We start from the raw sequence: 27,853 nt of genomic DNA, 5'->3' as shown, positions 1-27,853 counted from the left end.
ATGATATTTCAAACACACATTTGATAAGATTTGAAATGCAACTTGATAAATATACTGATGATATGAGGAGAGATGATAGCCTTAAAAGCCTAGATAACCTTGTTGAGCTCTCAATTAAGCTTATTGAAACAAAGAAATATAAAGTTCATGATTTGGTGTACTTATTTTTCAAATTGGTATTGCTTCTACCGATGATAACGATAAGTGTTGAAAATGTATTTTTCGTAATGAGTTTAGTCAAGAGTAAGTTGAGAAATACGATGGATAATAGTTTTTTGATGATTGTCTAATCACGTTCGTTGAGCAAGATATTTTCATTAAAGTGAATAAAGATGATATAAACGAGACTTTTATGGCTATTAAAAGTGCGTAAGACCAATCAGAAGTAGTATTGTAATATTCTTTGAACTATTGTATGTGTAAGTTTTTTTGATAAATTTTAGATTAATTGTTGATTTTACGATATTTGTAAGACCTTATTAATCTAGTTGTATTGTGCTTTTGGTAAAAATTTATACTTGTATTTCGGCACGCTACATTTACGGTATTAACAAAATTATATTATGTTAGACCATCCTTGTCCAAAATCCTAGATCTGCCAATGCAGTTGCTTTGCGGAGGTCAGTGGCAATTTTGGTCGTGGTGCGGTGTGGAATGCCGAGGGTAAGCCAGTGGCAGGTGCGAAGGTCGGATTGTCGCAGTGGTGTAGAGCCTAGCAATAGTGTGAGGGTGGTCGGTTGTGCGTTGGTGGTCGGTTGTGAGGTAATTAGGTAGCATTTGGTTAGTTGAATAAAGTTGAATGAGATAGGATGATTTTAGAGGGAGTGTTTTTGGATGAGGTGGTACATATAGGTTGTTTAGTTAAATATATAAGATGGTACGAGAATGTGTTTAGTTCGATACATAGGATGGTACGTGATGTTACGAGAATGTATTTGATTGGATGTATATGATGTTACGAGAACATATTTAATTGTTAAAAGTCATGTATTATATCAATGTATAACTTAATTATTTTATAAAAATAGTATTTTTATTTGTTATTATCACATGAAATAATAAAAAAGCTTATAAATTAAGTATTATAAAGGAACATACTTTTTTAACATATAATCTAGATCAGAAATAATTTTAGAACTTAGTCCATCACATTGTGAAATATGTATAAAAAGTTTAAAATTTTTAAGCAATAAAAAACCACTATTACATGCTGTAAGGGTCTGTCCACACTGGTACTATCTGTAATATGTTTCCATTAAAAAAAGTGACCCAGTTTCTATATCAGAGAAAAGTCCAACTCCATTTCCCATGTATAACGCCCGTATCTTCCGGACACCCAAACATCACAGCCTACTAAGCCCACACCGCGGTCCTCCCTCCCGTAAATAGTAACCGATCATTAGCACTGTTGCTACAGTGTTTGATGAATTATACGTTTTTTCTGTAGCATTTTACTGTAACGTTTGATGCAAAACGATCGAATGTACTGTTACTCCAGATCACTGTGCACCCTCTGCGTGATCCCAGTCCCTCTAAACCCCTGCGCCGTCACGAGACACCGCGCCATCGCCAGCCAGCTCCACGCCCCGCGCCATCTCGCTGAAGCCGCTTCTCCCTACGGAGACCCGCCGCATGACACCGCCGTTTTCGCGGATTCGCCTCCCATGGCAGCTGCATCCGCCGCCGCGGAAGCCGGCGGCGAGAGGAAGGCCGAAATCCTCGTACGGTAAGCTCCCGCTTCGGACGCCTCTTCCCGGCGAAAGCAACAGAAAATCTCTTGCAGAATTTGAGGCGGGTGTTGGTTGCTTGCAGCGATGACGCGTCGAAGCTGCTCGCCATCCTCAAGGAGATGAAGGACGGGCTGGATCTCGTCAGGAGCAAGGTCGAGGTTCTCACCTGGAAGGTACTCTACTCACCTCTCTTCCCCTCGCAAGCTTCCTACCTCTCTCGCCTTCAACGAAGAGATAGCGAGTTTTGTAACTGCCGAATTTGGGGACGTCAATTGAACGAAGCTTGGTTCGCTATTCTGTTTGCTTGGTGTGAATTATGTTCTTTTTCTCTTTGGGTGGCGTGTGGGCCAATTGACGATTTGCCACCGCAAAAAATGGGCTTTGCTTATTTGGCGTGTGGATAGGTCGAGAAGAACCAACTGCCGACGACCAATGTGATTGGGTACCTAGAAGCGAAGAACCATCTGCTCATTGGTTACTGCCAGGACATCGTCTACTACCTGCTCCGCAAGACCAAGGGGCTCTCGGTGGACGACCACCCCGTCGTGCGGAGCCTTGTCGAGATCATGCTGTTTCTAGAGGTGTGCCTATGCCTGCAGTGCTTATTGTTCAGTTGCCCGCCTCGGCATAGTTGGTTAATTAATGATGGTGTTTTGTTGAGTGTGGTGCTGTAGATACGTCCGATTGACAAGAAGGCGGAGTACCAAATCCAGAAGCTCACCAATGCCGCCGATGGTGCAGCTGCTCAAGAGAAGGCACCAAATGCAGAGGCGAAGGGGAAGGACGAGCATTCGGATGAGGAAGACTTGCTGAATTATCGGCCAAACCCAGATATGATGGACACAAAGTCTGCTCCTGATGGGCAGGTGATGTTTTTCACTTCCTAACTGATACCATATGTTTGTTACCACGTCAGGTGCTTCCTTTTGTGTGTGCGCAGCCCACCTACATGAACTTACTTTGTGAAATTGTATTCACTAACTTGTCTGCACTTGAAATCTTGAAATGTAGCATTTGTCTGTGCACAGCCCAAATATGGATCGATAACTGTCACATGATTCACAGTAGGACCAAATATACCCATCTTTGCCACCAATATAGTTATATAGGTTGTTCTTTGTAACACAGTTGTCAGTGCGATAAGGGGTAATATCCCTTGATTGCAGAATTTGGTATAATCGCATTAAGCCCTTCTGACATATTTGGAACTAATTTCTAACATGGTGGTCTATGAATATTGTTCAACATGTCCGAGATGCATAATTATCACGTTTTAATTTTTTTTCATCTTTCCATAAGTTTGTGATATAGTACTAGAGTGCTAAGTGCAATATTTTTTGTTAATATTATTCAGATCAGTATTGTTCATTTCTCAGCTACTGTTGCATGTTCAGTTTATACAACTCTTTTTTATCTGTTGTATAACTCTTTGGCTTCAGGACAATGATAGTATTTACCGCCCTCCAAAATTTATGCCTGCAAGCATGGATGATGAGGACAAGTGCCATAAACAAGCATCAAGGAGAGACAAAGCGATAGCACGAATGGCAACGGAAAATCCTTACCTTAAAGAGATAATAGATGCTGCTGCTGATAGACCTGAAGAGGTTTGTCTATTTTTTGCATTGGAATTATTGTACATTAGTTTAGATGTCGACTCTGCTACTTGTTCTATTTTTCAAGCTAAATGATCTGTCTATGCAATATTACAGTTGAAGGAAACGGTGGGTGATGAAAGCATGGAATTTGTGAAGTACATGCGACAGAGAGCAGCAAGAGAAACAGGAAGAGGAGCTGTTCACTCGAGCTCCAGTAACCAAACGTGATAAGCAGATTGAGAAGCAGATGAAGAGACAAATTCATGGGTATGTTATATTTTTCAGAGTTTATAAGGTCGAGCTTGTGCTACTGTTTATTTTTCGTGTATGAATACAAGTAGTTAGTTACATTAAAATCATGATGGCTTTGGTTTGCTACAAGTATAACTCTTCGCTGGGTTTTGTCCTTAGGAATTTCAATTTCCTTTTTACCCAACTTAAGTAAACCAACTGATGTCTGATTCTGTTTACAGGCTACAGGGGCTAACCGATGGCTTTGACCTTGGAATGAACACGCTGTTCGACGGAGACAAGGAAGATGATAGTGGTTCAAGCAAGCCCTATGCCAAGAATGGAGAACGAAAGACAGACCAGAAAAGCAAGAAGAGGAGGCATTAGCTCTGATGCACTGATGGTCCTTCAACATGCTGTTCGACGGAGATGAGGAAGACGATGGCGGCTCAAGCAAGCCACACGGCAAGACTGGAAGCTGGAGAAAACCCCACCAAGAGTCCTTCAACATGGCGATGTCCTAATTTCAAATCAAAATTTTGATTTGTGCTAATGTAGCAGTATGGATTATACCATTACGGTTCAAAAGTGGTTAGAAGTAGCAGCTTTATGTATCCTTCCTAGCAATTATTTCTTGAGTGCCTGAGCCCTTCCGGTGACTGGTGTATGCTTAAGATGAATTGTTTTTCTGGGTTTCTGTTTTCGTTTTGTAAACTTGTGTGTGTCCGACACATGACCTGTCAATCAGTATTGTGAAACCCTTTGCCAGATTCTTGAAGAGCCGTTGGGGTAAAACCAACGGCGGCTCGTCAACAATCGCGGCACCTCGTCCGATTTGGCTGTGGCTCTAATCTGGGAGATGGCCGATCAATGGTGCAACGCCGGGACTGTTCAGCTTTCTGTCATTAGGGCTTATCTACGGAGATACGGGACGGTGCTCTAGCCGGTGCAGAGTCGGCGCTTTAGTTGTTTACTCTCTTGCAATAAACATGCTAAGACATCTTAGTCTCCAAAGTCACGCATCTTCTGCGTATTAGAGAAAAAAAAAATGAATTGAAGTAGGCTGATGCATTGCGTCACATCTTGGAATCTTAGGTTGTTCTCACATCCTGAACCAACTTGTGATTCTTTTCTTTTCTCCCATAAGCTGCGCGGTATCCGGTGGTAAGGCGGCTTCCAGTCTCCATCCCAAGTGAAGTGGTGTGGTGCTTGGCCGAGACGCAAGTATATATGCCCACTTACTAATTGATAAGTATATTCTTACCTGACCCGTGACTTCTCTGGAAGGTGATGTACAACAGGACGTGAGAATTGAGCTTAATTGATTATCACCTTGCTTCATGATTATCAGACCTGATATTTTTACGGAGCTGTAATTTACGGTTTTGCATACAAGAGGACGTGGAAATTGAGCTTAGAGTCTGTTTTACAGAGTTTTCAGAGCAGTTTTTCGGTTGGAACGAGGAGAGTTATGCTAAACAACACATTTCAGTTTTTAGTTTCCCAAGTGAAATTCGTAGGAATGATTTTCTGAAATAAACTAAGGGCCCGTTTGGTTGCAAGAAACGTTTCAGATTCTCTGGTGATTCTCTAGAATCCCTGCCAAACGCACTAAAATGTGAAACGTTTCACCTTGAATCACCTGAAACGTTTCTCATTTTTAACACTACGAGGAGAATCATCTAAAATGGTGTTTCACCCGTTTCGAGAATCACTCAGGTCATTTTTCTTCAAGAATTCGAATCCAGAATCCCTACCAAACGTTTTCAGAAAATTGAGGGTGATTCACCAGAGAAACGTTTCCAGGGAGAATCTGAAACCGAAACGTTTCTGGGAGAATCTGGAGCCCTGCCAAACGAGCCCTAAAAGTTAGGAGCTAAAAAAATAACTTCATCTGATTCATTTCCCGCACATAATTATTTTTAGCCACATAGTCACTTCTTACATAGAATCACCCTCACAGAGAATCACTCTCTATAGAGAATTTAAATCAGAAAGACCTCTACCAAATAGACCCTTAATTGGTTATCACTTTGCTTCATAATTGTCAGGCCTGATTTTTTTACGGAACTGTAATTTACGGTTTTGCATGCAAGCAGCCATGAGATGGCAAATGTGAGTTGGATTACGGTCGATGCCCTGCCTATCAAAAGTTTCAAAACCCAGCATATCACCGTGAAGAACGTCCAATTAAAAGGCGCCCATGGGCCAATTATCTATAATATCGTGGCAAATACTGCCAACATGCTTCTAGACCAATGGGCAAAAAGCGAGGAAGAAAGCACAAAACAACTTGCACAATGCACATATGTATCGCTCCCATGAACAGATTCCTTCCTCCACTCATGAACTTCCACGTTATAAAAGCGCACCCCACCCTAGCATCCAGCACTCAAATCTCACACAATTCACAAGCACTTCAGGACACATACACTACACGAAACCAACAAGCATCACCATGGCTCACTGCCACGAGGTGGACTGCTGCTCAGAGGAGGTGAGGTCAGTGGCCAGCCCGGCCGGCTTCGGCCGCCACGGCGGAGTCCAGCAGCACGTCGTCAGGGAAACGTTCGAGGAGGTTGACAAGGTTTCGCGCACCGGCGGCATGGGCCACCACCACCACGGCCACCACGGCCATGGCTCCATCGAGGTGCGCGAGACCGTCCAGGAGGACTTCAACACGTGCACTGGCGAGTACCACGAGCGCAAGGAGACCGTCGTCGTCAGGGCTGACTGATCAGCTGCATGCGGGCTCGATCGTAATCGTTCGCGCGTGCGTTCCATATGTATGTATAAGTTTGTGTGCAAGGTCACACCGTATCGTATCCGTATGTATATGTGTGTGTACTTGGCTGGCGTGCATGCACGCAGCTTCTGTACCAACTACCAAAATAAGCTCGTGACCTGAATAAAGCTTCTCCATGGATCTACATGCATGCTTCCATTACAATCTGACACCATTCGAAGTGAATCCATTATACGGATCCAGGCCTAATATTGCTCTGCTTCACTGTAAGTTTCAGCAGTAAGCAGGGACATCCACATATGTAACAAACTTACAGGAGTACCATGCCTGCAGGTGATTGGGAAGATCTGATCAAGCTAGCTTCACCTTCACTTGGGGAATGTTTGCGAACGGGCTTACAGTCCGGTACCACTCTATCACTAAACGAGTCCTAGTGTTAAAAAAAACCTAGGGAATATTTGGATAAAGAGTATTAATTGATCTATGGTGAACTGATCATAATTCATTTGGTCAGAGTTATTATGGTGGAACTTGTTCATCCGGATTCGAGTCTTACACTCGGCACGGGTGCTTGTATTTTCTTGGGATTAAATCCTGAGAGAAATAGTATATGCACACGTGTGTGTTCAGTCATCAAAGCACGTACCGTGTTACGTGAGATTATACCTCCAATCTTATTTAGATGTGTGTTTAACACACCCACGTGAGTATTTGTGAGCTTAAATATGGTGTTAGTGCATATATACGCTCTACTTGTACTTAAAAAAATTGATCTAGTCAATTGCTAGAAATTTGAACTAAATAGGATCCCATCCCTCCTTATCCAAACATTCCCTTACACCATATGTATCTTTTGTCCATATCGCACTAGCGGCTGATCTCTAAGACAGATTACTGTAGTAGCACTGGTTAAGATTTGAGTTGGATGAACAAATGAACTCCAATAGCCCATCAGGAGTACTGATTTTAAATTGTAGTCTTGATTAACACGTTCATCCGATGCACCAACAAATTCCAATGATCCAAAACTGAACAGGGATAACGCTAAACCAGCAACCTCAGGTATCTTTCTGAACAAATTCCATGCTCCATCACTCATGCACGTCGTTACCAAGGCAAATGCATGAGGTGCTTGCACACTATAAAAGCAGGGCCAATCCATGTATCCAGCGTCGATCAGGTCTCAGCGCATGCACATTGCACCTCGGTCACACAAGGCTAGGAATGGCAATGGGTCTAACCCGTCGGATTGTACCACCCTGTACCTGTACCTGTGTGAAAAAATTACGCCAGCTACAATACCCATACCCGCACATGGGTACGATATTTACTCGTACCCGTACCTGTGTAGCTAACGGGTACCCGACGGGTTACCCACACCCGGAAACTCACCCTCAATGATCGGGAGGGGCGACAGGGGGTGAGGCGACGGTGGCGGCAGGGAGGGGTGACGGAGGAGGAGGCAATGGCCACAACAACCACCAGCCGCAGCCGCAACACCAGGTCGACCATGGGGCATGTGGCGAAGCAGGGTACATCGGTCGCCACGGACACGGGGGCACGTGCCGCTATGAATCTTGCGAAGAAACCTGCGATGAGGAAGAGGAGTACGAAACTTACGAAGAAACAACCTACCAAGTGCACGAGACGTGCGAGGAGGAGGTGGTGACGTTGGGCGGCGGTGGCTGCATGCGCCTAGCTCATGCACTGCTACCGCGCATGACCGCTCTCGCTATTGCGGACGTGCAAGAGTGACATGTATGTATGCGTGTGGTTGGATGCATGCGAGTCACTGTTGGTGGATGCCACGTTGATAGAGTGCAACTTAAATAATCTGGTGACAACCTAATCGATCAACCCCAAATGGGACTAGAAGGTAAGTAAATTAGATGAAAATGAATTCATGTTGGGGTTCCCAAACAAGAAGTTTCTAGCAACTTTCACAAGATTCAATTCGATTGAGCTAGCCTTACATAGCCTGAAGGTCAAAATCAGGAAATATGGGAAGGACCCAGATATTACTGATATGTTGAAGTCCACCTAGATCAAAGTTTATGGAATTCCTTCGTTTGCTAAAGATGTTGAAGCAATTAAGAAAATAACCTCCTTGGTGGCTGAACCTTTGGTAGTGGATGAACTCAACTTACTTAAGAATGATCCAGTCAGAGTTAAGGTGCTATGCAGAAACCCTATAAGATCAGAAATTTCATTGAGATCTTTTTAATGGAGAAGGGATCTTGATTAGATACATCATGGAATACTTTAATGATAAAATTTCAACTAGGGACATCCCTAGCAAATAAGATGATGATGATAAAGACAAGGGGTTAGATGATGATGTCCTATCAGAATTTGATAAAAATGCTAGTCATGGTGACTTGCCAGGCAAGGACATGGGAGGCAAAGACAAGAAACAGACTACAAGGATCCATAAGCATATGAAAAAAAAGGAAAGAAGGTGACTAGGGATGTGACCCCTTATTTGGGCTGCAAGGATATCACTCCCATTGCCTCTTTTGATCCAAAAGTTGGATAGCTTAAAATCTTCAGTGATATAGTGGTGGAGAATGGACACAAAAGGTACCTTACTCAAGAAGAAGCATTACTTGCTAAATAAGAACAAGCCTTGGTGACCTTACCTATCACGGAGGCCAATTCTGGTTCCCTATCTACTCCCTTCCAGCAGGATTCAAAGGAGGACTACCCCATGGGGGTGGGGGCAGTTACATACTGCAGTGAGAAGGGTAGTGGAACAGAACAAGATGGAAGAGGAAAACTTCACCCAATCTCCACAGGAAATACCTGCTCCTGTTGGCATTGCTCATAACCAAGAAGGGCCTTACCTGATCTGCGCCAATTCTTGGTCAAAGCTATCACCCCCACAAGACATTACTATGGATCTTAGATGTGTTGGCCAAGAGGGGCACACTCCTTTGCCACCTATTGTGGATGAGCAGTCTGAGGGTCAATAGCTAGATGAGCTTTTGGAGGAGGAAGAGGAAAACTTTGACAATCTTTCTCACATCAGTTCTAAGAATGAGGAAGGGGAAAGCTCCCAAGGATGGGTTGATATCCCCAAAAGAGTTAAGATCAGAACTCCCAAGAAGAAGGGCCCAACAATGGCCATAAGGGTAAGCTCCAAAATTCCCAAAGATGGCATACCCATTCAATCTAAAGCCATGAAAAGGGCTCAGCAAAAGAACTCAATTGTAAGTACTTCATTTTTATATAATCAGTTTACTATTCTAAACAATTCTTCTAAGGAATATATTGCAAATGTTATTCATGAGTTAGATTTAGTATCTGATAATATTGATACTCAAATTGACACTTTTAAAGCTAAGGAAATTGTTAGGGCAAAGATTGCAGACGCAAATTATAAAGTCTTCCAGCAAAAACAAGCTGAAAAGGAAGCCTCTAGGGTGGAGGTCCTTCAACAAGATATGACCATGAAGGTCATAGACAATTCTGTTAGAGATATTGATAACCCTGTCTCAGAAGCAATGGAGCCCGCAAGGAGTGGCCCTATGCACAAAAAGGAAAGAGCCAAACCAAAGAAAAATGTCAAATGAGGATAGTAATATGGAATGCCAGGGGGTTAGGCAAGCCTATAAGGAGAAAACAGATAAAAGATTATATTCTACAAGAGAAACTGGATATCATAGGCATTCGGGAGACTGGGAAGGCGGACTTCACAGTCAAAGACCTTCAAGATATTGCTCAAAGTGAGAACTTTGCTTAGAGTGTTCTCCCTGCCTATGGTCATTCTGGAGGAATCTTAGTTGGAGTCAAGGAAGACTTGATGGTATTGGAGGAATGTGTGATCCATCAATTCTGTGTCCAGATAACTGTGAGGATGAGAATCTCCGACCTCATATGGGAATTCATTATAGTTTATGGCCCTACCAATCGCAGTGACTCAATCTAGAAATTTTACTTAAGGGATTTGAAAAGATCTAGAGCTAAGTATACTTGGACCGATAAATAGCTAGCTCTAATAATGGTGAACTTAGACAGATTTCTTATATCCAGTGACTCGGAGCAGCACTTTCCCCTATGTTATGTATGGAGCCTAAATAGGGTTGGTTCAGATCACAATCCTATTTGCTTAGATTCAGGAGAATCTGATATCCAGAGGTGCAAGCAATTCACCTTAGAGAGACAGTGACTCTTAGTTGACAACTTTAACGACCTAGTTCATCAAAGGTGGCTGGAAAAGAAATCAAGAAGACATGTTGATGGTTATTCTATGGATAATTGGCATGGCAGCCTATGTGATATTAGGCAGTTCATAAGAAGTTGGTATAGATAGAATACTGGTGAGCAGACAAAATACAAGCAGGATATGCTGACTAAGCTGACCCTGCTGGATGGCAAGGCAAATGTTGATGGGTTGACTATGGAGGAATGGGAGAGTAGATATAACTTAGAAGCAAGCCTTGAGGAGATTCTCTCCATGGAGGAGATTCTTTGGAAACAGAAGCGGGGGGAAGGGGGGGCCTTGATCAAAGAAGGGGACAACAATACAAGGTTTTTCCATATGCTAGCCAATGGGAGGAGGAGGAAGAATCCGATCTTGTCTTTGGAAACTAATCAAGGTCAGATCAGCTCTCAAGCTAAAATTAGAGATCATATCTATGGGTTCTACAAAAATCTTTTTTGCTCTGATTCTAGATAGGGGCTTATGTTACATGACTCTTTCTGGGACAACCATAATAGTGCTAGTTGAAACCAGAGAGAGTTTGACTCAAACCTTCTCTACTCAAGAGATTGAGGAGGTCTTCAAAGACATGAAAGAAGATGTTGCTCCTGGACCCAATGGTTTCACTGTTACTTTCTTTAAGATCTTCTAGGACCTAGTTAAGGAGGATATTTTTGACATTTTCACAGACCTCTATGAAGGGAGGTTGGATATAAAAAGAATAAATTATGGTGTTATAACTCTGGTACCTAAGGTCAAGGAGGCTAATAATATCAAGTAATACGGACCTATCTGCCTACTCAATATAGACTACAAGGGTTTCACCAAGGTCCTAAATAACAGACTGACCCTAATAGCCAAGGAGGTTATTGGCCCTAGTCAAACTGCCTTCATCAAAGGTAGAAACATCTTGGAAGAGGTGGTGATCCTACATGAAGTCGTTCATGAATTAAAAAGAACAAGACAACAAGGGGTGTTGATAAAAATTGACTTTGAAAGGCCTATGACAAGGTTAATTGGAATTTTCTGGATGAAGTCATGAAAAGAAAAGGATTCCCTAGTAGGTGGATAGATTGGGTCATGCAATCTATCAAGGGAGGCAGGGTCTGCATTAATATTAATGGACAAAGGGGCTCATGCTTTAGAACCTATAAGGACTTAAGACAAGGTGATCCCCTATCCCCCCTTGCTGCAGATGTTCTTGATAGGATGATGAACAAGGCTTCATCTAAGGGCTTGATTAAAGGGATGGTTGACCACCTGATTCCAGGGCGGATCACCTATATTTAGTATGCTGATGACACAATCTTGATGAGTGATAGTTTTGATAAATTTATCCTCGATCTCAAGATCATCTTATACTGCTTTGAATGACTATCTGGAATTAAAATTAATTTCCATAAAAGTAAGATCTTTGCTTTTGAAATGAATCAGAATGAACAGGAAAGGGTGGCAAACATGCTCAATTGCAAATTGGGACATCTACCATTAAAGTATCTGGGTATCCCTATATCTGACCACCATTTAGAAAATGCTACCTCAACTGAGGTTTTAACAAAAATGAACAAAAGGTTAGACCCATAGAAGGGCACAAATTTGACCTATGGGGGCAGATTGACGACAAACTCTTGCCTAACTAGTTTAGCTCTATACATCATGGGATTCTACCTCCCGCTCAAAGGGGCACATAGGAAAATAGATATTATAAGATCCAGATTATTTTTAGAGGTGTTGAGGATGTAAACAGATATCATATGGCCAAATAAGTAGCCATATCCAGACCTAAAGACTATGGGGGCCTTGGCATCCTAAACACCATGATCATGAATGAATGCCTTCTAGTCAAAGGGGTTTGGAAGGTGGTATTTGGCTCGGAAGATATCTGGTGCAAGTTGCTAAAGGCCAAATATATGCCAGATGGTAATTTTTTCACATCCAAGCAGAAAAACACTTCACAATTTTGAAAATATCTACATAAGGTCAAACATCTCTTTCAATGAGGGGCTATGTATAAGGTTAACAATGGCAATAAGGTTTCTTTCTGGAGGGATGTGTGGCTAGGAGAGACCTCTTTAAAAACTCAATTTTCTAGCTTGTTTGGCATGTATACTGACCTTGATGTTGTAGTAGCTGATCGTTGGGGTAATAATGAGTGAGAGATCCAATTTAAAAGGAGTCTAACAGCAAATGATCTGCTTCCTTGGGAGGAATTGTTACACAAGCTGCATAATGTCTTTTTGAATGAAAATGAGGATGGAATTATTTGGGCTCTGAATAAATCAAGGAGATTTATCACCAAATCTTTGTATAAGTTCCTGACTTTTGAAGAGGTGTCTTGCAAGGGGGCTAAGACACTCTGGACTTGCAAAATACCACTTAGAATCAAGGTGTTCCTGTGGCATATGCTGCACAATAAGCTTCCAATGGCCACCTCCCTCAAGAAGAGGGGTTGGAAAGTAGGAATGAATTGCTGCCTATGTGATGGGCCTGAAATAGTCAATCACATCTTCTTTAGATGTGTGTTGACATAATTTACTTGAAGTACTTTGTGAGACATATTTAGCTAGATGGGTTCTCCACTTTGGTAGTTGACTTATGGGCGAGCTGGCTTCCGAAGAATTTCAAAATTTCTCAAAAGCTAAGAACCTTACTTTTTGCAGTGATTGCTTGGGCTTTATGGCGGACACGGAATACCATGGCGATCGAGAAGAAGTTCCCCAACAAGCCTATAGAAGTGTTGACCCTCGTTATATCCTTCGTGCATAAATAGAATATTCTTCTCAAAGAAGGTGATAGGGCCAAGGTGTGAGAGGCCGCAAATTATGTCCGAGAATGGCCACAGAGGTTCACTCCGATTGAGAGGGCCTCTACTGATGTCTACGAATTATAACATGGTGGCTTGTTCTCCATGTGTAATGGGTCGCACTTGTCTTTGCTTCGGTTCCTAGTGTGCGGATCCTTTGTTTCGCTGATGGTCCCAACTGTTTATGGGTAGTTGCTACTTTGTTGATTAGGGGCTTTGTGGTGCGTTGATGCCCCCGCTGCCTTCTATCGTGTTTGTTTTTTTACTGTTATTTGTGAATCTGTTATTTAGCTTACAATATAAAGCCAAGGTAATCTCTATTAAAAAAATACCTAATCGATCGTATGTAAATAAACTGTACTCACAGTTGATTGATGCTCTGCGTCCACCGTATATATGTATACTTGTGACGCATCAGTAAGAAAAAGTATCTTGATAATTCGTTCGCTAGCTGTACCGATCGATCTTTAATCTGCTTTTTCATTGGGTACGTGACCCTTGTCTGCTACAACACCGACGGCGAGAGGCGAGCTGGCTTCTCTCTCTCCGCCGCCGTGTGAAGTGTAAACTGGTGGCAACAGCCAAACCGAGCTCAATGTCATCACACTGAAAACCGGCATCGATCTAATTACCTCCGGTTTTGAGGAAACGCCAAAGAACGCAAGATGCAACATTTCGGCATTGCTCGGTCGTCCCAGCTGTTCCAATCCCAGGTGCATGCACGATCGAGCCGAACCATCCCGCGGCCCGTGGCCCGGCGCCCCGGCGGCCGGGAAACTCACGTCCAGCACCTCGCGTGTCCTGCCCGTTCAGGTCCACCGGCAACGGAGACGAAGCGCACAATGCAACGAGCTAGTACCCGTGCAGCCGGATACTCGCTCTGCTCCTGTAGTGTGTGTGAACTGTTGGATAGGATTGGGATGAATCAGATTAATTAGAGCGATTCGATGAGCCCACAGCTTGTATTACTCCAGATCTGTTTCGTTAAAATCCAAACAGGTGCTTCATGTGCAAAGTTAGTACCATATCGTTGACATAAAAAGGGAAACAATATAATACTGTAGTTGGTTCCGTAACCATGCAAGTGGGGAACTGTCATGCTTAATTTTCTCGAGTTGTGAATAGCCCAAAAAAAAGAGAGTATAGCATGCGTTGTAGAATGGGAATACCGTCACGTGACATACGTTTGATCCATCGAATCATTGCATACAAGATAAGCATTCTTCCTAGGCCGGCAAAGAAAAAAGAGGCCATCAAATATGCCACGCGAATAGGATTTTTGCTTTATCATTCAAATAAATGATCGCAGTATATACGTATATGCGTCACATTAAACAAAGAGGCATCAAATAAGATAGAACCGTGTCTGGTTCGATCGAACAATTTCAAGGTGCCTGACTGGATATAAAGCAGAGGACATATCCATTACCTGCCCTGCCAAACCTTACGAGCAACTGGTCGATCGGGCTCAAGTGCCCAGTCACCGCGGCGACTATAAAACCGGACCTCATGCGAGGCCACACGGACACACAAAGCAAATCGTTATCAGAGCAAGCAGAGAAGAAAGAGAACTAGTTGAGCATGTCGCTCGTCAAGCGTGGAAATGGTTACGGCTACCGCTACGGCTACGGCCCCAGCAAGCCCCAGGTGAACTACCAGCAGCAAAACTCCGAGTACGAGACCACCATCGTGACGGAGATCAACCGCATAACCATCAACGAGAAGCCCTGTTATGGTGGCGGCGGCGGTGTGCAGAAGCAGGCCTACAAGCAGGAGGTTTTCGAGGAGAACGATGAAGGGTACAACGGCTACCATGGCGGCGGCGGCGTGCAGAAGCAGGCCTACAAGCAGGAGGTGAGCGAGGAGGACGACGACGGGTGCAACAGCTACCTTGGCGGTGGCGCCGTGCAGAAGCACGCGTACCAGCAGGAGGTGTACGGGGGGGCCGGTGATGGCGGGTACCCTCTCCAACAAGGTGGCGCCGCCGTGAAGAAGCACGGCTACAAGCAGGAGGTGTACGGCGAAGCCGACGCAGGGTACGCTGCCCACAACGGTGGCGCCGTGAAGAAGAACTCCTACAAGTACCAGCAGGAGGAGTACGGTGAAGCCGACGCAGGATACGGTGGTCACTACGGTGGCGCCGTGCAGACAAACGCTTGCAAGCAACAAGCGGCGTACGGCGGAACCTTAGGTGGCGCCGTGCAGAAGCACGGCTACCAGAAGGAGGTGTACGGCGAAGCCAACGCAGGATACGGTGCTCACTACGGTGGCGCCGTGAAGAAGAACAGCTACCAGCAGGAGGTGTACGGCGAAGCCGACGCAGGATACGGTGCTCACTACGGTGGGGCCGTGAAGAAGAACAACTACCAGCAGGAGGTGTACGGCGAAGCCGACGCAGGTTACGGTGCTCACTACGGTGGGGCCGTGAAGACTAACGCCTACAAGCAGCAGGCGGCGTACGGGGGAGCCGTCGGTGGCGTCGTTCAGAAGCATGGCTACAAGCAGGACCAGTACGGCGGTAAATCCTCCGCAGGGTACGGTCCCCACCACGGCGGTGTGACGGGCGGCGCGTACTGCTATGGGGCGTACGGGAACGCGGGCAAGACGGGGTTCCCCGGCGGCCACCACCACGAGGCGTACGAGAGCGAAAGTGAGGAGGAGAGCGACGACGAGAGTGACTGCGAGGAGACGTTTCCACCGCGCGCCCCCCAGGGTGGCGTGCACCGCTACGAGGCGTACAAGAGCGAGGGGAAGAACGGCGGTAGCAACCTCGGCGGCGTGCGCCGCTACGAGTCGTACGAGAGCACCACCCAGGAGGGGTACACCGGCGGCGGCGGCTACGGCGTGTGCGCCCAGGGCAAGAACCGCTTCTTCCTCTTCCCCTGAGTTCCACGCGCTATGGTTGCACGTACATATACGCTACGTATATACGTATGCAATATGTCGTACGGGTATGTGCCAGTATTTTGGTGGATTGTGATCTCTGATGCAACTTAACAATCTAAGTATCTAAAAATAAGAAGTGCTTTCTCATTGAGCATCCACCATCCATGCGATATTAATAATGTACGATGAAACTCTGATGACTATGTTCTATGTGGACGACTTTTCCAAACTGACTATGCAACCGGATGCCCTCAGGGCAGATCAGGTCTGTAAAGCTTCTCCACCTGGTATAATCTGTCATTCTATCTGGCTAGAAAAATGAAAAGAAGATACTGTTGCACAAAGAGCTGTCCCAAGGGCAATGATTTACATGTTAAAACAAGGGAAGAAAAAAATACTACCAATATTGATATTGCATCAGGTCAATAAGACACATAATAGTATGTAGTAATCGACCTCAAAATCCGTGCTAAATCGGCTACTTACATAAGAACTACTCTCACTACGACTAAACCAAGTGAACATGGCTAAGACCAGCAATGGCAATTCTTGGGAGGTCGCCTGTACAAATCTGGCCGTGGAACTGCAGCTCCATAGTCTCAGTTGCATGGATGTGCATACCGAAGATGCAAGTGCCAGGTTCCCAAAACAGATTCTACCTTGCCATGACTCCTGAGGTGCCTGTATTTCAGCTAAGCTACTGTCGAATTCGGGGGCGTGATACCGTGCTCCAAGTAATATGCTTTTTCAGCATCTGCCAACCTTGTTTGAATATTCCCCATTCTTTTCTGCAGCGAGCTCTTACCTGTGCCACAGTGACAAATAAAACAGTAAGAAAAAACCTGTATGCATTCAGACGGGAATACATGTTACAGGATCAGAAAACTCTGTAGCTGTGTAACATGTACAAATGAGGTGACATGAATAGTCAATATACCTGGTTACCAAGTGATGGAATAACTTGATGAACAATCCACTGGGCATCAACAACTCCAATTTTCTCATGAGCTGGCTGTTTAATAAGATCAAGTAAAAGAATTTCGTCTCAGTAAATTATGACTGGTTGCACCCCAAAAGAAACAAATTAAAACACTCATTCTATGCAACCTGCAATCTAAGCTATATTCTAGACCTTTGCAGGTTAGTATTCATGTATAATTTACTTCACAAGAGTAATACGTCTCATCCATAATGGAGAAAAAGAATACCTCCACACATTTCCTAAGAGCAAAATCGAGACCCCATCCATGCACCAAGTCATTCTGCAGAACAGAAAACAGTGTGTAAGAATACTGACTCCAAACGAAGCTAAGAGCCGAGTAGCTAATGCCACTGTACCTGAATCATATGCCATACACAGCGCCATGCATCCCTAGAGAATACAGTTGCCATAATTTCAACAAATCTACATATAAAATTGAATGTGAATTCATATATTTTAATGGAGGAAAATAATATGGCAACAACTGATTGGGCACCTACGCTGCACACGGTGGCAGATGGGGATCGGTACACCAGCCTGGCCTCTCCTCAGTTACTCTGTGAAAAGCAAAATGTCACTCCAGAAACTTAATATAGGTGTGTGACGATTACGCATAGGTAAGCAATATAGATTCAGTAGCTCACTTGTGGACTTCCCGATCACCTTGACGTTTAGTCATTTGCCATGTCAGACCTCTATCAGGTTCCAAACCAGGTTGAGAGATCTCCAGCCCATGCTTTCTCATAAGCTCAATGTACCGAAAATAAGTGTAGTATATTCTGTTCTGAATAGAGAAAAAAAATCAAGATTAAACAATCTATGTTGAAATGAGTGTTCTCTAGATAGTGGTAGATATGATAACCTACTAAAATAAACTGACCAATTTGCTTATATTACTACAAACTCTCCGGACAGCCCACCTTACGTTTTCACATACTAAATGTGGCAATGAGTCCAAGTATGCCAAAGAAAAGTGTTCTCAAACTCTACATCTCATTCAAGATAAGAAAAATGTGTATATTCAAGTGCTTCAGGATTTGTACTACTCCTGTTGAAGGCATAGAGCCACTAATTCCTTTTACATATGCTTTGAGGTCAATAGTTTTGTTCATTATCTTTGGTTAGTTCAAGAACAAGTGTATGAATAAGTATGCATACACCTCACAGGTGCAGTCATGAAATAGAATTTTGGTTCAACACCCAATATCAAACATGGTGAAGCAAACATGTGTATGGTTTCAAAAGCTCAAATTGAATGGCAGGCATTGGTGAAGCAAACATGTGTATGGCCATGGAGATGCTCATGCCTAGAGGGATAAAACATACATAAGACATTTGCAGACTAATCGTGGAGACAAGACAAAATTATGACTGCAATCTTACATATGGCAACAATGTATTTTAGGCTCCAGAAATTTTCTGGTCAGCAAGTTACCAATCTCAGTTTTTATCATCAAGTAATGATGCATACTTCAACTCTAGTCATCTCATCTTGTTCTTAGGAAAGAATAATTTTTCACCAAGACAAAAATGACACCTAGAGGAGCACATCATAATATGATTTGGCTAACTTTCATCATTCCAGGTTGAGAAGTTACTGAGCATTGCCAAAAAAAATGGAAACAAAAAATATTTGAACAATGGAACAACAACAGTTATACAGAATATGGCATCATTTTCCTTTCAAAAAAATGGTAACTAATGTTTAACAGATCTCAAAAAATTGCAGAATTCAAAAGCAACTTAAACAGTTGTGGCATTTCTGAAGTGAACAAGAAATATTCTCTCACATATGGCTTTTGACCAAAATTGCATATCATGGAGGAACAAGAAGTATTCTGAACTGAACAAGAAGTATTTTCTCACATATTTGAACAAGAATTATTCTCTCACATTTCTGAACTGAACAAGAACTTAAACTTATGGTGATCCCATATCACAGATGGTTGTTATAGTCCATTCAACACAGACAAATCCAATTTGAGACATATCACATATGGCTTTTGACCAAAAGTTTATGACTGACCTCATGGGGAAGGGAAGAAGGACGGGAGGAGCTGGCGGCGGCGTTGCCTTGACTTGGGCTCAAACTCGGGCTTTGGAAGGAGTTGCATGTCGACGGTGGCCAGGTGCTCGGAGAAGGCTTGTGGCGACGGCGGCGGGCTCGGGGGCGACGACGGTGCTCCGAATGCGGCAGGGCTCTGACAATGGCGAAGAGAGCATCATTGGTGGGGGCAGTGACGGGCTCAGGGGCGACGGCGGCGACAGTGACTGGTGACTGGCGACGGGGTGACTGCGGCGATGGTGGCGGATCGGGGGGCGACGACTCGTGGAGACGGGTGAAGGGCGATGGTGACGGCGAACCCTAGCGCACGCAGGCAAAAAGACTTAAGCAAAATAAGAGTGCGCGCGGACTAGCTAGGGTTATATGCAAACAAGTCATAGGTGACGGGTTATATTATTTACCTGTCACCTATTGTAAGTAAAAGGTGACAGGTTAAGAATATCACCCGTCACCTTTTAATTCGACTTGGCCCTTACATATAAGTCATAGGTAACAGGTTATGTTATTTACCCGTCACCTATTAGTTATAAAAGTGACGGATTAATAATATCATCCGTCACAATTTATAAATTCAAACAACTTGAAATCTAAAATTCAAATTTTAAATTAATATTACAAATTCAAATAACTTGAAACCTAAAATTTAAATTTTAAATTAATATTACAAATTCAAATAACTTGAAACCTAAAATTCAAATTTAACATTAATATTACAAATTCAAATAACTTGAAACCTAAAATTCAAATTTGGCATTAATATTACAAATTCAAATTACTTGAAACCAAAAATTCAAATTTGACATTAATATTTCACACAAATTCAAATTCATTGTTTTCGTGCTTTCTTGACATGGATCCCTTCGTTATGGTCAGAGCGCAGGTATGTAGTTTTCTCGGTCGGCGAAAGGCATGATACGATTACAGCAGAAAAGAGGGGGATTTCATCAAATTGATTAAACTCCTGCTCATCAACGATGTTTGCAACTCCAACGATGCATCTTTTCCCAGCGAGAACCACATGGTGTTTCTTCTTTGTTGTGTCAGTCACATAAAAGACTTGGCGAAAATCTTTAGCGAGTACGAAGGGTTCAGACTTGTACCCGAGATGTTTGAGATCAACGCTGGTGAATCCATACTTGTCAATAGTGACGTCTTTTACCCTATGTACCCAATGACACCGAAATAGGGCTACCTTGAATTCCAAGTAGTTCAACTCCTAAATATCCTCTATTTGATCATAGTATGTGCCCCTCTGCATGTCGTTGTCATAAGCATACATACGGACACTATTGTTCTAGTATATACTCTTCTCATCTTGGATAACCGTGTAAAATTTGTATCCGTTTATATCGTACTCTTAATATGTCATAATTGTGTATATAGGGCCTGATGCTAATTTTTTTATCAGAGCATTTGTAGGAGAACTCGATTGTCTGATTCGATCTCGGAACCAAGTCGTGAACCTTTGCATATGTTGCCTCGCAACCCAAGCTTCGATCTGTCCTGGATTCTCTTCAAGTAGCATCTGCTTGTGCTCATCGACATATGGGCACACTTCGCTCAATTGTTGCAGCACAAGGAAATGAGCTTAGTCGTATGCCTTCTGATCAGTAGTTATTGGCATCTTCCCCAGGACCCCTACACCTGCAAGCCTCCTCTCATGGCGAGACTTAGGCACGCCAATTGGGTTATTTGGGTTTAATTAACATACCACTCTGATGCCTCCTTCGTCGCGTAACCCTGCACGATGCATCTTCAGGAAAGGCTTAATTCCTTACGTATGACTTGAGAACGCTCATATATCTCTCATATGGAAATATGTGATGCAGGAACACGGGGCCAAGGTAGTGTATCTTCTTCACAAGGTGAGTAGTGAGATGTACCATGATATAAAAAATGATAGTGGAAAATACACCTTAAGAATACATAGAGTCTCAAAGTGTCTTTTTTCTAGCCCCTCTAGCGAGTCTAGATCGAACAACTTTTGTTCAATTGCATTGAAGAAAAAATACAGGCTCAGGATAACCTCGTGAACCTTAATTGGGAGGATGTTCCTAATAGCTACCGCAAGTAGTGACGTCATCATCACATGGCAATCATAGGACTTCATCAAGGTAAAATTCATTTTCAGCTCTTTCACCGAAACAAGTCTTGCGATGTTGGACGAGTAACCGAAGGGAACTTTCACACTGTGCAAGAACTCGCAGAATTCTTTTTTCTCCTTCTTGGAGAGAGTGATAACTGCTGGGGGTAGGTGTTTTCCTTTGTCCATATCATGTGCATGGAGCTCCGGCCTTAAGCCTATTTCTTCAAGGTTAGCTTGTGCGTTCTCATGATCTTTTTCTTTTTCCTTTATTTGGAACAATGTACCGATCAGACTCTCGCATATATTCTTCTTTACATGCATGTTGTTGATAGAGTGGCGAACGTCTAATTTTTTCAATACTCTAACTCGAATAGTATTGATTTTTTGCTCCACATTCCTAACTGTTCATCATCCTTGGAGGATTCATTTAGCTTGCTAAGGATAACATTGATATTCTTAACCTGATTGTAGACATCTTTCCCGCTGAAATACCTCGGAGGTAACGCTTTCTCCCTTGTTCCATCGAATTGCTTGTCCATGTTTCAGTACTGGTGCTTCCTGGGAAGGAAATGTCGATGCCACATGTACACTATTTTTTTTTTAGTTGTTCAACCTCAAACTGCATGTGTCATCTAAGCAATAGGGGCAAACTTCACATTTTCTTTTGCTCTGACCTGACAAGTTATAAAGTGCTGGCAGATCATTGATAGTGACGAATAATATGGCGTGCAAGGTAAAGTACTCTTGCTTGCACTGATCCCAAACCTCGACACCTTTCGACCAAAGTTTCTTAAGATCATTGACTAAAGGCTTGAGGTACACATCGATATCATTGCTAGGTTGTTTCGGTCCTGATATCAAGATCGACAACATAATATATTTCTGCTTATTACAAAGTCAGGGTGGAAGATTGTAGATCGACAATATAACAGGCTATGTACTATATGAGGTACTCATGTTACCGAATGGATTTATGTCATCTGTGCTCATAGTAAACCTAATATTTCTCAATTCTTCAGCGAACCAACCAAATGTGGAATCTATGATTCACCACTGAGCGGAAGTCGTCGGGTGCCGTATCATTATGTCGTTCTTACGACCTTCCTTATGCCAACGCACCAATTGTGCCTCATTTCTGTTGGCAAACAGATGCTTCAGACAGGGAATTACATGAAAATACCACACCACCTTCCTAGGATCACCTTTACTTTCCTTGCCTCCATCCCCATCAACACCGTCATTTCTACGCTTATATCAATGGGTTCCACAAACGGAGCATTGATCCAGCTCTGCATACTCTCCACGAAACAAGATACAATCTTGCTTACATGCATGTATTTTTTCTATTTCCAGTCCTAAAAGATAAATTATCTTCTTCGCGCCGTAGACACCCTCGGGCACCAAGTTCCCCTCCGGTAGCATGTCCTTTAGTAGATCTAGCAATACTTTAAAACTCTTGTCAGTCCAACCATAGGTTGCCTTCAGCTGTAGAAGCTTTAGGTTCCAAATATCCGCGTGTACTTCTCCTTACAGTTGGGATAAAGTTGCGTCTTGGAATCCCGCACAAAGTACTGAAATTTAGCAAACTCAACATTGTTATACTCATCGTGCCACTCGACATCCCGCACCATATGGTCCACATTCTCCACAAAATTCTTGAGATCGTTATCACTGAAACATAATATGTCCTCATCCCTGAGATCATAATCCATTGCACCGGGTGTAAGTCCTTAATCCACATTGTCAGCATGGAGGGCCCGATCCAACTCTCCCTCGTTAAGACCTTCCTCACCATGTTTGTTCCAACATGTATAATTCTCTTTAAATCCACAAATGACTAAGTAGGCATGGATATTGTCTGGTTTCAGGAACTTCTTATAATTCTTGCAATCGTGACATGGACAATACATTGTTGTTTTACCACGATCTTTCATATCCGCAAATGTAGTACTCATGAAATGCTTCACTCCGCTCAAGTACTCCGAATAAGTCTGGGTCTCAAGATACATTTAACTTATATTCATCATCTACAATTAATATAAAAACATTCATTCTTCATTAACAATTATCTTAATTTTGTGGTTAAATATGCGATTAAAAATTATATACAAATACACTAGATCTATGGCATCTCGCGGTAGATCGGGCAAACCTAGTATCAAATCTAACATAAATATAACTCACTTGTACTAAGATTTTGAATAAAGATGTAAAATTACCGATTACAACTCAAAGCACAACAAATCTACCAAATAGGGATTAGAGGAGGAGGAAAGTGGAGATGCAAACCTTGAAAGACCTAGCACCAATTCAAACTTGAAATTAACAAGATATTAAAAAATCTCTAGCGGAGCCTGTGAAAATCGCCAGCACTGTGCGGGCGGAACTGTTGATTAACTATTCGCATGTACAGTAGTTGGTCGGGTGTTAAAACAGATTTAAGTAATAAGTGACAGGTTGTAATATTACCCGTCACTTATTAAGTGACGGGTAATATTACAACCTGTCACTTTTGCCAAGTCATTAGTGACGGGTCATGTTACGACCCGTCACTAATGACTAGTGTAGAAAGATTTATCATTTATAACCAAATTATAAGTGATAAGTTTAGTTATTACTCGTCACTCATGTTATAGGTAACAGGTAATATTACGACCTATCAACTTTTATGTATCATTTGTGACGGGTAAATACCATGTTCCAACCTGAGGAGACACAAGTGATGAGTCATGTAATGACCCATCACTTATATATATCTCCTTTATCTATTTTTACGTAGTGTAAAAAAAGTTAAACATAAATAGCAGGAGAAATCAAATTTAGCCACATATCAAACTGATGCACACCTCTCGTCTCGCTTCTCAGTTTGATTCCATCATTGTCATCTTTGTTGTTTTCTTTTTCTTTTTTAATCCCCAAACTGATCGGAGGAGAAATACACGTGGAACCGAAACTGAACATCTACTCTTGCAGTTCACAAGAATTAGCCGTTGAACCGATACACTGTTGACCAACTTAAAACTTGGGAATTTACTTAGATGGATCGTATCTCTCCAGGCCTAATAATCATAATTAATGGCAAAATCTGACTTTTATACGATAGTTTGAAACTTCGGGTTACACCTAATTCCATTGTATTTAAATTTGGTTTTCCGCTCAAACTTAAAGACATATGGGTTTGTCCTTAATTTTTACCCCTAAACATCTATCAAATCTTTTGAGTAATGTTAGGGTTTCCTGTGCATCTTTTTATACTCAAACTTGATAGTTGAATTTAGATAAAGAAGACAACACATAAGTACGATCATGAAACATAGAATATTAAGGTTATGTCCGTACTCAATTTGCTTGTGGCATTAGGCTTAACATGTTTTCCATTACCGAGTTATCTTTGGATTGAATGGTTGGTTATGGATGTAAAGAATCTTAAGCCACAAGACTGTTGTATGATTTATTCAGGTAATATACTTTATTTGAAGTACAATCGTGATATTATTCTATTGTAATTTGTACATACCAGTTATTGATCGAATGATTGATATATGAGACATAAGAGAACTCGAAAATATGATTTGATAGATACAACGGTGAAATATTTGTTGATTTATCTTACTAGAGGCTCAGTATAGTTGTACTTTTGTGAAGCTAGATCTAGAAGTTATAGTTTTCATACTAAACATTTTCCTCGTAGTTTTAGATGTTTTAGCGAGGATCGTCTTCTTGATGTTCAATCGGGATAGGCGATTGCTAGTGGAGGACAATTAACTCTAACAGGTAGAGCTTGAGGGAGTTTGTATGGGGAAAAAGTGTTGTCTTTTTGGAGCAAAAGGAAACAAAAAAGGAAAGAAGATCGGATCAGAGGTGTAGTGCTCAGTTGCTCACTACTGGAGATGGACGCGCATCCTCTAACATTGGTTCACAAAGTCACCGGAATGTACAGTAAAATAAGTCTAGGTGAACAGTATCATGACATTATTTTATTATAGCAATTACTGTAATTCTACTGTTTATAGAGTCAGTGTAGCAGGTAATCTGATGCATCTATTTCAGATCTAACGGCTAAAAAATACAATATCATGCTCTATTTATCCTCCGACTTTGCACAAAATCAGAGGATACGATTCCCACTGGAGACTACCTAGCTACACCCATAACGCCCGAAACGACATAAAAAACTCTCCACAACCTGTCCCCTCGGGTAGCGCGTAGCATCGAGCCCGGCGGCCGCACGTCGCCATCCGCAGCCGCCCTTGCTTGCCGTACTTGAGGCCGAACGTCCGCAGGTAGAGCAGCGCGCGAGGCGGCCCCTGCAGCCTCCTCCTCTGCTCCTTGGTGAGCTTCTCGGCCGTGACGCACTCGAGGACGCAGAACGTGCTGTCTCCCATGTACACGAGCGTGCCGCCCAAGTGTCGCCTGCCTTTGCTGCGAAAGAGCTTGTCCCTCCCGAGCTTCCACGCCGGCGCCTGCTGCTTGTCGACGTCGTCTTCGTCGGTGGCAGGCGACAGGACGTCGCAGGAACAGACACGTCCCTTGAGGTAAGACCCGCAGTGGAGCCCGACCCACGCGTCTAGCTCGACGTCGTAATGGCCCTGCCCCTCGAAGGGCAGACTCCAGTAGCCTCGGAAAGTCCACTTGAGTGCCTCGGTGTCGAAGGAGAAGGTGGCCGGGTCCTCATTGTCGCACCCCCGTGACCGGGCGAGAGGGGGATCGAGGTGGTAGCTGTGAGCAGACACGGAGAAAAAGATGGTGCGCTCATCAGGGTGCACCGCGTAGCAGGTCACATAGAGCGGATCGAATGGCGGTTGCGAAGGGACGCTGCTCCAGGACCAGCACCTGCTGCTGCTGCCGCCGCTCGGAGGGGAGCCGAAGCGCATCACTTCAAAGTTGCACTGGCCGCCGCCATGTTGTCCCTCTTTCTCGTCCATGCTGTAGAGCCTGTCGCCGATGGACACGAAGGCACTGCAACAGAACTTCTGCTCTTTGGCTTGTGGCAGAGGGCCGGCGGTGATCGCCATGGTCCTGGGGTCCAGGGCAGGGGCAGCGCGGGCGGGCGAGGGGTGCATGGCGAAGATCTTGGTGCCGTGGGCCACGAATAACATGGCGCTGTAGCACTCGGCTTCCACGCGAACCAGCGGTGGGTCGGGCAGCGGCCGTGCACGCGAGTCGGGATGGTCGGTGTCGTCGGGGTCGAAGTCGCCCACGTCGATCTTGTGGATGCTGTACCGGCCATCCTCCGACTCATCCAGCACCAAATACAGATGCTGCCTCTGCCGCTGCGGCGTCGACATGTTTGTCACGTAGTTCGAAGCGGCGGCTCTCTCGTGTCGAGACGAGCTGTGTCCGTGCTCTGTCTGTCTATCCTGGTTGCCTCTGTTTCTTCTGCACGCACCAACCGAGCTGATCGAGGCAGGCTTGATTATATAGGGCCCAGAAGCCAGAAACCCCAGCCACGTATGAGTAGGTGTCGGACTACAATCCGTATCCGACTTGGTCTGGACTCGCCACTGTTAGAGTACATAACAAAATATAGTTAGCGTAGAATTCATCGGAGCTAACAAACTCTTGATCTATTGAGATACGATCTGTTGTATTGTCATACTATAAATACAAGCAAAGGCCTGCGGGCTCATTACGCCAAATATTTCTCTTCTTTCTTGGTACCAGAGCCTGAAGCTTTCGATCTGATCCATCTTCGTAGCCATGTCGTTCACTTCAAGCCCGCAGCTATCTGGTGTCGCCGGAGCACTTGTTTCCTCGCCTTCTGCCACCGCGTCAGCCTCGCCTACCCTCAGCCCCATTCCCATTCGTCTAGATCGATCCAACTTCCTGCTTTGGAAGACCCTCATCCTACCCAATCTCTCCGGCCAGAATCTCCATGGCTACCTCGACGGGACTACTGCTGCACCAGCCCGTACGATCACCCAGGGAACCGGCGATACCGTCGTACAGGTTCCGAACCCTACCTACCAGACTTGGTGGCAGCAGGATCAGCGTGTTCTTGGCATGCTGCTCTCCTCGATGACGGAGGATGTCGTCAGCCAGATGATCGGCCGCAACACGGCAGCCCAGGTGTGGGCTGCGGTTCATGCCATGTTCTCGGCGCAAAGCCGGGCTAGCATCCGCCACATTCGTCACCAGCTCCAGACACTGAAGAAGAAAGACTTGACGGCGGCCGAGTACTTTCACAAGATGAAGAGCCTCGCGGACACGATGGCCACGATCGGCCATCCTCTTGATGACGACGAGATCATCGATTACATCCTTGCCGGTCTTGGCCCCCAGTTTGATGCACTCGTGGCGTCCCTCACAGTCATCAACACTCCTGTGACGCTCATTGATTTTTATGCCTACGTCCTATCGTATGAAGCTGTGCAGGATCAACACACGCAATCCGAGGAGTATACGACGTCGGCCAACTCCGTGGCCCGCCAAGGCGACTTCACCACTAGCAAGGCCCCTCGCTCCCATGATGCCAATGACGGCCGTGGGGGTGGACGCACTGGTGGAGGCGGTGGGCAATGGGGA

The 27,853-nt window shown here is 43.9% G+C and overlaps 2 protein-coding genes, 1 non-coding gene and 2 pseudogenes across 3 annotated transcripts; 3 read left to right on the top strand and 2 right to left on the bottom strand.

Moving 5' to 3' along the window:
• Window positions 1–1,396: 1,396 nt before the first annotated feature.
• LOC133927065 (uncharacterized) lies at window positions 1,397–4,327 on the top strand (annotated as a pseudogene).
• A 1,610-nt stretch (window positions 4,328–5,937) lies between these two features.
• LOC133927056 (uncharacterized) lies at window positions 5,938–6,489 on the top strand. The gene has a single exon (XM_062373321.1). It carries the CDS (start codon window positions 6,018–6,020, stop codon window positions 6,294–6,296), a length of 279 nt encoding a protein of 92 aa, XP_062229305.1. The 5' UTR covers window positions 5,938–6,017; the 3' UTR covers window positions 6,297–6,489.
• Window positions 6,490–14,765: 8,276 nt separating this feature from the next.
• Window positions 14,766–16,356, top strand: LOC133927043 (glycine-rich cell wall structural protein 1.8-like). Its single transcript, XM_062373297.1, has one exon. The coding sequence runs from the start codon at window positions 14,891–14,893 to the stop codon at window positions 16,193–16,195; it is 1,305 nt and encodes a 434-aa protein (XP_062229281.1). The 5' UTR covers window positions 14,766–14,890; the 3' UTR covers window positions 16,196–16,356.
• A 245-nt stretch (window positions 16,357–16,601) lies between these two features.
• On the bottom strand, window positions 16,602–17,590 carry LOC133927048 (uncharacterized; annotated as a pseudogene).
• Window positions 17,591–18,595: 1,005 nt separating this feature from the next.
• Window positions 18,596–18,762, bottom strand: LOC133891204 (small nucleolar RNA snoR127). Its single transcript, XR_009904156.1, has one exon. It is a non-coding gene; the product is annotated as a small nucleolar RNA snoR127 (small nucleolar RNA).
• Window positions 18,763–27,853: the final 9,091 nt, after the last annotated feature.

This window comes from Phragmites australis, chromosome 1, assembly GCF_958298935.1.
Source record: "Phragmites australis chromosome 1, lpPhrAust1.1, whole genome shotgun sequence".
Classification (NCBI taxonomy): Eukaryota; Viridiplantae; Streptophyta; class Magnoliopsida; order Poales; family Poaceae; genus Phragmites; species Phragmites australis.
The sequence above is the reverse complement of the archived record's forward strand: the minus strand, read 5'-3'. Positions and strand labels throughout refer to the sequence as shown.

Coding starts and splice junctions, on each gene's coding strand:
- LOC133927056 (XM_062373321.1), top strand. CDS start 6,018: ATGGCTCACTGCCACGAGGTGGACTGCTGCTCAGAGGAGGTGAGGTCA.
- LOC133927043 (XM_062373297.1), top strand. CDS start 14,891: ATGTCGCTCGTCAAGCGTGGAAATGGTTACGGCTACCGCTACGGCTAC.